The sequence below is a fragment of the Martes martes genome, assembly GCF_963455335.1.
Source record: "Martes martes genome assembly, chromosome: 8".
Lineage (NCBI taxonomy): Eukaryota > Metazoa > Chordata > Mammalia > Carnivora > Mustelidae > Martes > Martes martes.
The window spans coordinates 113396989-113412767 of record NC_137895.1 but is presented as its reverse complement, the minus strand read 5'-3'; the positions used below and the strand labels follow the sequence as shown (position 1 = coordinate 113412767).

The 15779-nt window shown below is 36.9% G+C and overlaps 1 protein-coding gene across 3 annotated transcripts in view; it reads right to left on the bottom strand.

Annotated features, from left to right (window-relative positions):
• Positions 1–15779, bottom strand: part of ARHGAP12 (Rho GTPase activating protein 12) — a 109290-nt gene that overhangs the window by 87940 nt on the left and 5571 nt on the right. For all 3 annotated transcript variants that reach the window (XM_080811559.1, XM_080811557.1, XM_080811558.1), the window contains exons 2-3: positions 4888–4923; positions 2432–3186 (exon numbers count right to left, since the gene is read on the bottom strand). In XM_080811559.1, the coding sequence (XP_080667685.1) occupies positions 2432–3109 (678 nt within the window). In that variant the 5' untranslated portion in view covers positions 3110–3186; positions 4888–4923. The remainder of the gene's footprint in view (positions 1–2431; positions 3187–4887; positions 4924–15779) is intronic.

Genomic DNA, 15779 nt, shown 5'->3' with positions numbered 1-15779 from the left:
GTGAAAAAGCGGGAGAATGCATATCTGAAGACACTGCCCTTGGATGAGAGGCAATGCTTACACTGTACGAGTGGGGAAGGGGACTGCTGATACAGGTGTACTTACAGATTTGATGGGGGAAATAACATTAGAAACGAAGACGACAGCTCTCTTTGTAAGTCAGTACTGAATACTTACTATGCTAGCCAGCCCCAAGATGGCCCCCAGTGATCCTCCTCTCCTGACATTCGTATCCCTATGTTGTCTCCTCCCATACGGAATACGGCTAAAACTATAACCAAAAGGAAACGATAGTGTGCGACTTTCAAGACTCTGGCTTTTAAAAGACAATGCCTTGTCCCATCTTGGACTGCTCCCTCTGAGGGAAAGCTGGTCTACATCATTCCAGCACCTGTGAGGAGGCACAGCTAGCTCCCTGTGAACCAGATGGAACCAGAAGCAGCTTCTCCAGCCCCAGCCAAGCCTTCGTAAGACCATACCCTCATGAGCCCGAAGCCTTTAAAACCACTCAATTAACCTGCTTCTGAGTTACTGAGCACAGAAACTGAGAATGTGTTTACTGTTTTAAGCCACCAGACTTAACAGTAATGTATCAAGGAGCAACAGATATATAATGTACTTATGCACAAGGCATAGCTCGAAGTATATTAGCTACAGTGGCCCACATAATCCTCAACAACCTTGGGATCCCCATCTTAAGAGGAGGAAACTGAGCCACACGGAGGTTAAGTACTTTGCCGCGGTTACGGCGCAGCTGGTTAAGTGGTATGGAACCACATCCAAATCTAAAGCCAGCACTATCAACTGCTGTGCAATACTTCCTCCCCCAAACCAAAGATTTTCTGTCCCAAAGCTTTTATTTAGGCTGTGAGTAGAAGGTAAGGTTATCTGAGATAAGAGAGTAGGGAAAAACAGGTGACTGAGAGAGAACTGAAAAAAATGAAAAAGTTTTAAAACACTTGCAGTGAAGAGTTAGGAAAAGGACCGGCTAGAGAGATCTAAAAGGATTTCCAGTGTTAGGGGCTCAGGAGAGGTTAGGAGCTACGAACTTCCACGCAGTGAATTTACAATGAAGAGAATCCAGGACTGCTAGCATACCTAAAAATTAAACATAACCTGAAGTGCACAGTAACAGTGATGGTTATCGGCAATGGAAAACATGTCCTTCCCAGGTCCCGCTAGTTCAATAAGGAGCATGAACAGAAAAAAATCCAAGAAACATTACATATCCGATGTCAAAGTATCACAGAAAGACTATACAGAAATAGAAGCCTGCAAGACACATGATGGTGAACTGGTAGTGCTACCTCATGTAATTGCCTTGATCTTTTTTTTTTTTTTAAAGATTTTATTTATTTATTTGACAGACAGAGATCACAAGTAGGCAGAGAGGCAGGCGGAGAAAGAGGTAAGCAGGCTCCCCGCGGAGCAGAGAGCCCGATGTGGGGCTCGATCCCAGGACTCTGGGATCATGACCTGAGCCGAATGCAGAGGCTTTAACCCACTGAGCCACCTAGGTGCTCCTTGATCTTAAACATCAGAAGTTTCTCTTAAGAATCTTTCCTTTTCCTTACTTTCATTCAAAATGTCACAAGAAAATTTAAAAGCTACAGGAAAAACAAACTGGTTCTATCACAATTAGACCACATCTAAGAGCAGCCTCACAAATACTGACTCAACTGGGTGATGAAATCTCACAACAGAGCTTTAGGCCAGAAATTTATCAATTTTCAATTTCACTTAAAATTAGACTTACCCAAATACATTCAAGTTCAATTTCCTGCATTTACTTTTAAAATTATTTCACTTGACTTGACAAACTGGTAAAAACTAATCTCAAAATAAAGTTAGGTAAGCAAAAAAAAAAAAAAAAAAAAATCAAATCGTGGATACAAAATTTTTTTCAGGCTACTGTTCCAGGAAAGAACACTTAGCCACTTAGGACACAAAGTGCAAGAATGAAGGTAGAGATTTGTGAGCTCTATATTTATTTAAATATTCAAGGTCAATAAACCAGATTCAAAAAACAAGTAGCTAACATTCCCGGGGTATCTTTCCTCGAATGCCCATTATTACCTGAAAACTTAACGGAAACAAGTCAAAATGAGTACAGTTAGAAAACAAATTTTGTCTAGTAAAAGAAATATCATCACTGGGTAAGTTAAGCAAATTCAATAGAAAAAAGAAAAAACCTTTTCCACACATAAAGCCCCATAAAGGCATAAAAAGTATGGAAACCATAAAGTCAACCTTTATGAACTTGACAATTTGTTATACTATTCTCCATCTCGTTAAATCAGGACAGAACCCGTGTAGTCTAAAAACAAAGCAAAACAAACAATTCCTAACTCCTACAAAGATTTTGATTAAAATCTGTAGTTTTTTTTGTTATGATGGTATAAGTGTTGCATCATTCTACTTTTCATCTTACCCTTATCTGTTCAGTGGAGCTGCTGCTAAGTTCATCGCCAGACTCAGAATCCTGATGTACTCTTTCAGAGCCTTCTCCTGCTGAATCACAAGACTGCTCCTGGGAGAAGCTAGTTTTCTCTACATCCAAGAACTCTGGACCGGGAAAGTGACCAAATAAGCGCGTCCTATTCTGGCCAGAAACTTTAGGAGAATGTGAGTCACTGTTAAACTTTCCGTTATTATGGGTCAGGTCCAAGCTTAGGGTCACAGTCTGACCTGGATTATAGTTCGGTCCAAAATTCTGATTTGCATCACGAATAAGACCTGTTCCTTGAACAGACGATGATGGCTTTCCAAAACTTGAAAGCTCAGGCAATTTGTTCACATTTTCTGTTGACCTCTGAAGATGGAGACTCTGTATCATTTTCATAGAATTATTTGGCAGTCCAACTGCCTGTTTAACAGGCGGCATGAGAGCTTTGCGGGTGACCTCCTTAACATACTGGGCTGGCACATAAAACGCCTTGGAATTCTCATCGGGTTTGACTTGCCACCAGTCATCATTGGTCTTCTTCACCAAGATGTATCGTTCCCCTTGTTTTATCACAATCTTTCTGTCCTTAGCTTCATATTCATAATCATATTCCACTTCAATATACACTTGTCCTGGAATAATCTTCCCACTTCTGTCAGCCATTTTTATTCAACAATGTTCACCTCTCAAACAGGATGGTATGCCACATTATGGCTTTACAGCTTGTTGTATTAATAGAGCTATTTTTATTTAAGTGGAGGAAAAGAATGAAGAAAACGTTAACATAGCCTAGATTTTTTAAGATTTATTCATAAGCATAATATAATATAGGCCCTTAAAGAATATTACCTTCAAATCTCAAACCCCAGAAACTAAACATGTGTCTAGTATCATATGTATTGTCCTATATTAAAAACACTAATTCTAACTGTAATCTACATTCTCTAGTCATTTATGAACAAAACCAAATCAATTACTGGAATAGTAAATACCCTAACCAGCCAGAGAGAAAAAAATTCAAAAATGAGAAGTGAAAACTTTCCTTCTTTTCATGACTACTTCAAACCTCCTTCACTTTCTTAGAAAGGCTCACTAAATAGGTCTCAGGCACTTACCAAGGGCCAGGCGCTGGGCTAGGTTCACTTACCTAAGAACTTTTTTGAAAGTGGAGCTGAATTTCAATAACCCTGTACCCCTTATTTTCTAAAATGATCAAGAGTACTAAAGAGCTTAAAAGAAGTTAGCCAATTATACAAGTTTCCTTTCCTGACATAAACAGATAAAAAGGACAGTATTGTTATAGTTGGGCAAAGTATGCACACAAAGAAAAGAAACTCCTAGCTTACTTTGTTTCCCTCTTATGTCTACCTCAGGAGGGCCACAATTCTTGTCAGACTGAATCCCACAAATGCAAAGAAATAACGAGTCTTTATATCTGGGTATGTTAAAAATTCTCACCCCCTCTGCCAAAGTCTGAAATAGATACAGCCCTAAACTGGCTTGAGAAATCCAGGGATTCATTTTTATTTCTGTATCAATTCCAAAATAGTTCAGTACCTCAGAGAGAGTACTCAAGCCTCCAAGTGATCACAGCATCTCGATATTGCTACAACTCAAGTCAAGTCCCAACCATGAATGTGTTGTGCTGAATTGTGTTTCCCAAAAAAGTATGTTCAAGTCCTAACCTCAGGACCTGTGAATGTGACCTTATTTGGAAATAGGATCTTTGCAGATGTAATCAATTTAAGTGAGGTCATACATGATTAGGGTGGGACCAAAATCCAATGACTGGTGTTTTTATAAAGAGAGGGGGATTGGAAGCAAGGAGAGAAGACACACAGAGGAAAGAAGGCTACATGACGGGCAGAGGCAGAAACTAGAGTGAAGCAGCTTTAAGGACTGCCAACCGCTAGGTTGGCAAAGCTAGGAAGAGGCAAAGAAAGACTGCTTCCTAAAACCTTCATAAAGGGAGCAGAGCCCTGCCAATGTCTTTATTTTGGACATCCAGCCTCCAGAACTGGGAGAGGATAAGTTTCTATTGTTTTAAGCCACCCAGTGTGTGGCACTTTGTTAGAAACTAATATTCAACCCAGAGCTCAAGGCTCCCAAGGGAAACCTAAGCAATTCTGAATACTGAGATATACCAGAACTGTGTACACCTAAGGTGCCGTGACAACCTACCAATCTTCAGCAGCCAACTGTTGGGCATCATATTACGGAGTGCTATATGTGCAGTTAACAATCATTCCCCTCAAGACAATTTTCTTCTCTGTAATAGACAAAGCCCATAAGCCCAGATGACAAATAAATTACCGATCCAATTTCAGTAACAGAAATTTACTTTCTAGACAAACTACCTGGATAACAAATAATATAGTAATGTTTCAAAAAAAAAAAAAGAAAGAAAGAAAGAAAGAAGGAAAGAAAAAGAAAAAACTTACCTTAAAAGAAATAAATATCCAGTATTACACTTAAACCTATAAAAAAAAATAAAGTTCATTAATTTCAAGCAGGATTGCTTTAAAAAGGCTAATAATGTAATGTTGCTCTTGCTTTAGAATAGCTATAATGGATTGCTCACACTTTTATAATAGCTCCAATGTCATAGATCACAATTGTGTTGCGTGCCATCCTCCAAACCGTACCCCAAAAAAAGGTATGCTTCAACACTACCCCCTTCTACTTCACTTCCACGTAATTTCAACTTCATTTCTGCCCTTTATTTTTTATTCTAACAAATATCTTTTAAATTTTCTAGTAATATGAGAAACAGCTTTTGTAAAATTGTTAAAGTGACAGAACACGTTTTCAAGTTTATGGTACTGAGCAGATAGACTGAAAACAAATACTAAAAGCTACTGGGAGTCCTAACATATTTCCCCACAGACTACTTACTAATTATAAATAGAGAAATATGCCCCAAATAAGAGAAATGCAGCAGTCATGAGCTTAACCAAGTGACAAACTTAATTATACCAACAGTGGGACAACCTGGATGATATATGCTTCCTTATGTGATGTACACAGTGTCACCTAAGTTGTACTCTTGTCAAAAACATTTTAAAGCTAAGCTAATTATTAGAAAACAATTCCAAAGTGTAAGACATCCTATTAGATAATAGACCTGAACTCTCCAAAAAATTCAATTTCATAAAAAATGAAAAAGGGAGGAAGATTCTTCTACATTAAAAGAGACCAGTGGGGGCGTCTGGGTGGCTCAGTGGGTTAAAGCCTCTGCATTCGGCTCAGGTCATGATCTCAGGGTCCTGGGATCGAGCCCCACATTGGGCTCTCTGCCCAGTGGGGAGCCTGCTTCCCTTTCTCTCTCTGCCTGCCTCTTTGTCTACTTGTGATCTCTGTCAAATAAATAAATAAAATCCTTAAATAAATAAATAAAATAAAAAATAAAAGAGATCAATGAACCACAGAAACCAAATCCACCTAGAGTTCTACAAGGTACCTAAATCGTACCATATCCAAAAGCTACTTTCTATCTCTGTCCTCTGTCCCACCCGGGGCCCGCCAAGTCTGCATGGTCTCTCCCATAGCAGTAAATACAGATTCTAACCTTCCAAATGTTCAGCCTTTACTTTCGTTTCCAGGACGTCAGTCATGATGTGCTTATGTGCACTATGTGCTTTTACCTAAATAAAAGTTTTTCGCTACAACTTTTCAAAATTCCACACTGAAGTACTTATCCTCAGGTGATTTTTTTTTTCTTTTTCTTTCCAGGAAGTAATAAAATAACTTAAGCAACATCTCTGAGCTCAGATGTACTATAATTAGTCAGATATTTACCCACATGAATGGAGAAAAGGAAAGTATGAAGAATAACAAGAAGACCGTAAGTCACACTAGGAGCAGAGAAGCTAGGCAGTGGGGAGCAATGACAGGTTAAAAGCCAGTCCGGGTTCAGCCCCTTTCACTGCCAGGCTTTATGACTACACCTTGCCCAGTGACTAAAAAGCTAAGTATGAAGGAGGAGTTAGGGAGAAAGATAAGTCAATTCACTATGTTCAACAGGAGACAGGTAATCTACAGCTTTAAAGAAAATGAGACTGGAAGGACAAGGAAAATGGAGACGTAGACAAAAACTCCTGTACAGAAAAGGCAGCTGGTTATCAAGGCAAGCAATATGAGCAAGAGTGGACACAACGGGATAAGAATAGGAGAACTGGAGCCGAGATCGTTTTCTAGTTATAATACTGGGGTGGTGAGATGGGGAATGAAACTGGAAAGCCCCTAGGAGACACTATTAAAATTATAAACTTCTAAAAAGTCACACAGCAAGAATTATGTATCACAACCCAAGATCTGGGAAAAGTTACATAAAACAAGAAAAAATCCTTATTATAAGCTATGGGTTCAAAGAAAATTAAAATTGTGGGGTAGCTCTAGAAACTCAGATCTAAGTGAAAATCATCTGCAAATGTCTAAGTTATGTTGCCTAATTTTATTTAAAAATATAAGCTATATTTAAAAAAAATTTACCTTTTTAACTTTTCATTTGTTTGTTTCTTTCTCTATTTTCCAAACTTGTGGAAACTAGTCTTCGCTTTAGACTAAGTTAACACTGTTTATCCTGATATCTTACCCTCTCAAGTATTTTGGTTAGATTCCTTACTGATCCAACTATAATGCTCTGAAGGCAACTCTCCTCCAGTTGAAATATGTTCTATACTCATCACCACACTCCTTTATCCACATTCATAACGAGGTCACTTACAACTAATTACCCGACCACCAATACATATAAAGTTTCCTCATACCTACTGCCCAGTACCAACCACTGGTTTACTTGGCAGTTTCATAAATAGCCATGAAGGCTTTCGATGCCTCCTACCAGTCGTCTTCTTCCTCATGTTTCAACAAGAACAGATATATACAGAGATAAACACACACACAACTGCTTACATCTTTTACTTCTCTTCCCCCACATCTGATTCAGAACTTCCTACCAGGCTATTTTAAAATCTAATGGCCTCCTCCTTTTTCTGCCATTTTTTCTTCTTTTCTTTCCTACCACAAATTACATAGCTCAGCACATGTTATCTTCCTCCCCCAGGACATCTGTTTTAATCAAGTACATCTCTCAGCATGATATCTTTACTAGGTATATCCAAAAAGTAAAAAAGTAAACACAATCTTAAGAGACATATAGTAAATGCATCTGTAATTAATAAGTTTACGATTTTTGGGGAATGAGTCTATACATTAAGCCTAATACACAGATGTACAACCAATTTAACAATTCTAGTGCTATAAGCAACAAAATATTAATATAGCCTCACATATAAATATTAACCAACTTAAAAATACAATTTAAGCCATTATTCTTGACATGAAGGTCTCCAAGAAGTTTTAAAAGTACTTGTTTAAGGGGCGCCTGAGTGGCTCAGTGGGTTAAAGCCTCTGCCTTCAGCTCAGGTTATGATCCTAGGGTCCTGGAATCGAGCCCCGCATCGGGCTCTCTGCTTGGCAGGGAGCCGGCTCCCCCCTTTCTCTCTGCCTGCCTCTCTGCCTACTTGTGATCTCTGTCTGTCAAATAAATAAATAAATAATGAAATCTTTAAAAAAAAAAAAAAAAGCACTTGTTTAAAATGAAGAATCCCTAAACAGGCCTCTACTAAAGAAATCAATTAAACTTAATGAGCACAACAAATAGTTAAGGACAAATCCAGTATTAAGTTTCAGAATAAGAAATTATACTAAATAATTTTGTAAACCGTATACTTGTACAACAAGAAATCATAGGCCACTAGTGAGCACTTAGTTTTTCATAATGCATGATCCCTTTTTTCTAAGAATAAAATTGTACAGAATATAAGACATTTATTTAGGTCTAAAGAACAGAAGAAAAATACAGTGACTGATATTATCAACTATTCTAGACATAAGGAAATAGCAAAAATGGGGACAGCAGAGGGATACAGGAAATAATTGGGTAACTAGAAAGCAGGACAGAACACAAACATAAACTAGTGAAGGAAATTCAAAACCAAGATTTAAATCTGAAACAAAAATGAGGAAACAACAAAAGAAGCATTTGGGGAAGCAAGTATATTCTACTAAAAGTGATTTTTGCATGGGGTATTTTAAGGCAATTTGTGCCATGAAGTCTTAGTCAGAAATGAGGGTGGACATAACTTTTTTTTGAGTTGTTACAAGAATGGAGAAAATATTCTTATTCAAAGGAGAAGAAATATGACCTTGGGTTTGACAATGAGTTTCAAGATAAACCACCAAATACACAATCCATTAAAAAAAAAAAAAATAGGGAAGCCTGGGTTGCTCAAATGGTTAAGCATCTGCCTTCAGCTCAGGTCATGATCCCAGGGTCCTGGGACGGAATCCTGAATAAGGCTCCTGGCTCAGCAGGGAGTCTGCTTCTCCCTCTCTCCCTGCTGAAGCTCTCTCTCTCTCTGTCTCTGTCTCAAATGAATAAATAAAAAATCTTTTTAAAAAATTAGAACTTTATTAAAATTTAAAACTTCTGCTTTGTGGAAGACACTGCTAAGAGAATGAAAATATCAACCACATGCAAGGAGAAAATACTTCCAAAGCACTTATCTGGCTAAGGATTTGTATACCAAATAAACAAAGAACTCTTAAAAGTCAACAAAAAGAACTCAATATGGAATAGGTTCTGAATGGAATGGAAAAAGGATATGAAAAGATACCATGAAAGAAAACATAGATGGCAAATAAGCACATGAAAAAGTGCTCAACATTATGTCATTAGGGAATTACAAATTAAAACAAGACACACAGCATACACCTATTATTATGGCTACATCCAAAAAACTGACAACACCAAGTGCAAGTGAGGATGTAGAACAACAGAATTTCCATTCATAGCCCATAGGAATGCAAAATGGTTCAGCCACTTTGAAGACAGTTGGGCAACTTCTTACAAAGGTAAACATGGTCTTCCCATCTGACCTAGCGATCACCCTCCAAGGTATTTACCCAAATAAGTTGAAAACTTATGTTCACAAAAGGCCCTGCATGCAAATGTTGACAGTTGTTTTATTTATAACTGCCAAAAACTGGAAGCAACCAAGATGTCCTTCAATAGGAGAAAAAATAAACTGTGAGACATCCATACAATGGAATATTATTCAGTGATAAAAAATAAGGTATCAAACTAAGAAAAGATACAAATTAATCTTAGATATATTTTGCAAAGTGAAAGAGGCCAGTCTGAAAATGCTATGCACTGAATGACTTCAAGTGTATCACATTCTGGGGAAGTCAAAACCATAGAAAGAGTGATTGCCAGAATGGGAGTGTGGGAAAGAGCATTCCGTAAGTGAAGCACAGGAGATTTTTTAGATCAATAAAACTATCTTGTATGATCCTGCAATGGTGGATATATGACACTGCACACTTTGAAAACCCATTAATCTTTATAACACAAAGCATGAACTTCCATGTATGCAAATTTTAAAAAATCATTCATTCAGGAGGTTGGGGGAATCACAGGATTTCCCAAGAAAGCAGGTGAGACGAGACAGTCTAACAATATGACAAATACATGGAACAACCTCTGGAGAAGGATGCTTGGAAATAAGTGAGGTCTATAAGAATATAGGCAAAAGAACTATACAAGTACTCTATTCTAAGCTGATAAAAACATTTCCCATGGGGTATAAGTCAAAAACTCTGATACTGCCATATATGTACACTAAAATCAAATAATTAATTAAATGGAACTCGGATGATGGGAGCCAGGTTTCTCGATGACTGAGTGGGAATTTATAATCCTGCAGAAAAGATTAGAATGATCCATGGATTAGATTTGGAGACATCAATATGAACTCATTTTTAGCTTACTACAGATAGTTACATAAAGGTTATTTCATAAAGAAATATTACAGAGGGGTGGGGGGAAAGGGTAACAGGATGATGGGTATTAAGGAGGTCACGTGTTGTGATGAGCACTGGGTGTTATAAATAACTAATGAATCACTGAACACTACACCAAAAACTGATGATGTATAACTGAACATAATAAACAACAAAAAAACAGGAATATTACAGATAAACCTCTATATATTGCTTAGTATACACATGCATATATCCTTTCTGTCAGCAAAAACGACAGCCTAGCAGCAATAATATACCTAGCACCCAGATACAGTTTCTAATATCATTCTCCAAGGAACCAAGGCTCTTGGAGAAATGGCTGATCCAAGTACTGTGGCAGAAAATACACAAGATGAGCCCACAGCATCTTATAGTGCCACACTGACCCTTCCCCTCTGGATTTTAAGGACTCGATTTAAACCCAAATTAAAAGTGATACCATGCATATTTTATATTCATATTAAAATACCTTACATTACGCTGACATAAGTTTGAATAATTTAAATAAACTCATGCTTCTTTAGTTACTTTATCACATTGCATTTATGGAGAATCCATGCCTGGTTTTCTCATCAAAACATGAATTACAATTATTTAACAGGTAGTAGGATTCTCTATTATCAATGGTTGTTATATTTTCAAAATCATTCTAAAATAATCTCTATGTGGAGAGTAAATACTGATCTAGCTGATATATGACAGCAGAAAGTTAGGGGCCTACTGTATTAAAAATTTCACATACACAGTACTTGAGTATAGCACCCTGATCAAGCCCTTTCAGACCAAAAAGGACTAAAGATTAAAATGGAATTTATTCCGTTCAGATCCATTTGCACATACTAAGAGTTTTAATGTGGTGGTGCAGGATACCAGGAAGATAGCCTATAAGGTAAAAACAAACAGAACTAGTAAAAAGTCTAAGGAACAAAAAGGTTTTCTTGAGCCGGTAAGTTAACTTCCTCTCCCTTCAGATTCTTCTACTTCATAAGCATCTATATTGGTAATGGCTCCATGCTAACCTTTAAAACCACCCTTCTTTGATGATCAATTCTGCTTCCATATTTTTCAGTTGGTTTTTTTTTTTTTTTACTCTCTTCTAAATGCACTCCAACCAATGGATTCTTCTATACCCTCAACAGCTGAGTCCCATTTTTTAAATTTCTTTCTAAGTACTTTCAAAAATAATCATTTTTAATTGAAAATAAAAAACAAAGAGGGGCACGTGTGTGGCTCAGTCAGTTAAGCATCTGCGTTCAGCTCAGATCATAACTGGGATCAAGCCCCATGTGGGGCTCTCTGCTCAGGGGGACCCTGCCTCTCTCTCTGCTTGCTGCTCCCCCCCGATTGTGCTCTCTCTTTCCCTACCAAATAAATAAAATCTTTGGGGGGTGGGAGAAAGAAATTAACTTTTTTTACAGTTCACATAAATTTGATCTTGCCTCTGTGGCATCTCACCTGCCCACCTTTTTAGTAAGAACACCTTGATTGTCCTTTGGGGAAGCACCCACACTCATGATCTCAGACCATACCATTACGAAAGCTGTCATACATTAATCAGAAAATCATAACCTTGGTCTTGATAAAGCTTAATAGGATTTCTAGCCCTCTAATAACTTACTCTAGAAGAAAAAGTTCATTTTTTTCACAACCCATTCAGATATTCCTCCAAAACTATACACATTACCCTCTTAAAGAAAATCTTTGAAATGACTATTTATATTCAATTACTTTCAAATGTTTACCAAATCCTTTGCTTTAAAAAAAGATATAATCTACAAAACAGAGGCAAATACAATTGCAGTGACTTAACATCTGGCCATTGCAAAGTTCTAGTCAGACATCAGTAACTTAAAATTTAAAAAAAGGAAAAAAATCTATTCTTTTTAATGCTTAAATGATGCCAACCTATTCCAAATTAACAATGTGATAAGAGCCACTATAGGCAAAGGACTTGAATAGATATTTTCCCAAAGATGATACACAAATGGCCAATAAACACAAGGAGAGATGCTCAATGTCACTATCATTAGAGAAATGCAAATCAAAACTTCAATGACACCACTTCATACCAATCAGGATGGCTACTGTAAAGAACAAACAAAACAAAACAACAACTAAAAAAAAACCCGAAATAAGTGTTGATGAGGATGTGGAGAAATTGCCCTTTTAAAAAAAAATTATTTTATTTATTAGTGAGAGAGAGAGAGAGAGAGAGCACAGAAGGAGAGGAAGAAGCAGACTCCCTGGTGAGCAAGGAGTCCAATGCGGGGCTCAATCCCAGGACCCCGGGATCATGACCTGAGCCAAAGGCAGATGCTTAACTGACTGAGCCACCTAGGTGCCCCAGAAATTGCCATTCTTGTACATTACTGGTAGGAATGGAAAATGGTACAGTCACAGGGGTAAACAGTACAGTGGTTTTTCAAAACACCCAGCAATTCCACTTTGGGCACACATCCAAAAGAACAGAAAGCAGGAACTTGAAAAGATGTATGTACATCCATGTTAACAGCCGCACTAATCACAACAGCCAAAAGGTGGAAGCAAACCAAATGGCCGTAGGTAAATGCCTAATCAATATGTGGTATATACATACAATACTATTGTCTATATATTACCAAAATAGTCACTACAGACTACAATTTAAATCACTTTATACCTGTCTACCCAAAAACCACAAAAGTCACTAAATCCTCACATAGGTTTTACAGACCCTCTTTCAAAGTAAATTTTAAAAGGCAAACATTCAAACTTTTAGAAAACCGAAAAGTAGCACTTATGTAGCACACAAACGATGACATACTACTGCTACTATCAACGCCTCAGAGTTTTCTGTCCTCTCCTGGAAAAGAAAACACACCATGATCCTTAATTTGTACTAAAATTTAAATTATTTTACAAAACACTGAAAATCCAATAATGCAAGTTAAATCAAAACAAGATATCACATACCTACCACAATAAAGTTATTTTTATAAAACAAGACAATACAAAGTGCTGATACCAACAACTGGAACACTCATACAGAGCTAATGGAAGTGCTAAAAATGGGACAGCCAGTTCAGTAGTCTCCTACAAACATACATTTTCTGCATACTGTATTCTGGGCCATGAGACAAATCTCGATAAATTTAAAAGGACTGAAATCATACCAAGGTTTATTCTCTAACAACTGAATTAAGTTATAAATTAACAAAACATAGCTTAAAACCCACAAATTTGTTGGAATCTAAACAACATACTTCTAAATATCTCACAAGGAAAGGAAGAAATCAAACAGGAAAACGGAACTGAAATGTAAATGGAAACATGACATCTCAAAACTTACGGGATGCAGCTAAAGTAGTGCTCATAGAAAATTCATAGCACTAAATACCCATATTAGAAAAGAAGAAAGGTCTCAAATCATTGATGTACACTTTCACTCTAAGAAACTAGATGAAGAGCAAATTAAACCCCAAATAAGCAGAAGAAAAGACATGATAAAGAGCAGAGAAGAAATCAATAAAAAAAAGAGAGAAAAATGTTAGATGAAATCAGAAGCTGGTTCTTAAAGATCAATAATACTGATAACCCTCTAGTCAAACTGATCCAGAATAGAAGGGAAAAAGACACAAATTACCAATATCAGGAATGAGACAGGGGATATAACTATAGATCTAAAGACATCAAAAGGAAGATAAGAGAACATTATGAACAACTTTAAGCCAGTAAATATAACAACTTAGATGACCAAACAAATTTCCTGAAAGACAAATTACCAGAACTTCAGAAGAAATTGATAACCTAAGTAGCCCTGAATCTAATAAAAAAATTGATCTGTCTTTAAAAATCTTTAATATCTTCCCACAGGGCACCTGGGTGGGTCACCTGGCTAGGCATCAGCCTTCGGCTCAGGTCATGGTTCCTAGGTCCTGGGATCAAGCCCGACTTGGAGTCAAGCTCCCTGCTCCCTCTCCCTCTGTTGCTTCCCCTGCTGTGTGCTCTCAAGCATGCACTCTCATGTTCTCTAATAAACAAAATCTTTAAAAATAAATAATAAATAATTTTCCCACAAAGTCCTGGCCCAGATGGCTTCACTAGAGTTTTACCAAAAATCTAAGGAAGATAATACCTATGTTACACAAAGCTTTTGAAGAAAATTGGAACAAAAGAAAAACATCCCAATTCATTCTATCTGGTCACCATTATCCTCATACTAAAACTACAGACATTCTAAGAAAAACTAAAGACCCACATCCCTCAAAAATATAGACACAAATTTATCTTCAACAAAGGACTCATATTTAAATATACAGAGAACTGTACAAGTCAGTAACACAACTCAATAAAAAATGGGCAAAAGATAAAAACATCCAAAGATCTACAGATGGTAAGTAAGACCATTAGAGGATGCCCAATATCTTTAGTTATTAGAGCAATGCAAACTGAAGTCACAAAGAAATAACACTACACATCCACTAGAATAACTAATATTTAAGACTGACAATACACCAGTGTTTTCTAGAATGTGGAGCAATCAAAACTCTCACACACTGCTAGTGGACATATAAAATGGTAAAACCACTTTGGAAAAAGTTTGGCAGGTTCTTAAAATTTTAAATATATATCTACCATAGGACCCAGGGAATCTACCCCTAGGTATTTATCCAAGAGAAACGAAAGCATGTATCCACGCAAAGACATGTAGGTGAATGTTCACAGCAGCTTTATTTCTAATAACCCCAAATTGGAAACAATCCAAATGACCATCAAGAGGTGAATGGATAAACTAATTGTAGTATATCCACACAATGGGATATCACTCAGGAACAAAGAGGAATTAACTACTAATACACACAACAAACTGGAAAAATCTCACAATAATTTTCCTGAGTAGAAAAAAAAAAAAAATCCAGACAAGAAAGTGTATACTATATGGTTCCATCTATACACAATTCTACAAAATGCAAGCAAATCTATAGTGCTGGAAAGCAAATCAATATTGACCAGAAAACAAGGTGATGAATTACCCTTAAGCTCAAGGATATTTGGAGGGCAAGGTGGGAGTTTGATATGTTCAAATTACACATTTAAAATATATGCAGCTTATTACACAGCAATTATACCTCAATAATACTGTTTTTAAAAAACCCTAATGATATAAATTCAAAGCACCAACTATCACTCCCACACACACACTAGAATGGCTTTAAATACATATAAAGGATATTTCATGTGGTAAGGATACCAGCAACTGGAATTCTCATTCACTGCTTGTGGGAATGCAGAATGTTAAAGCCACTTTGGAAAACATTTTGGCAGTTTCTTATAAAGTTATTAAGCATGCATTTACCTTACGATCTAGCCACTGCTTTTCAATACCTCTAGGTATTTACTCAAGAAAAATAAAAGCGTAAGTCCACGCAAAGGCCTTATATGAACATTCACAACAGTTTTATTCATAAGTGCTAGAAACTGGAAT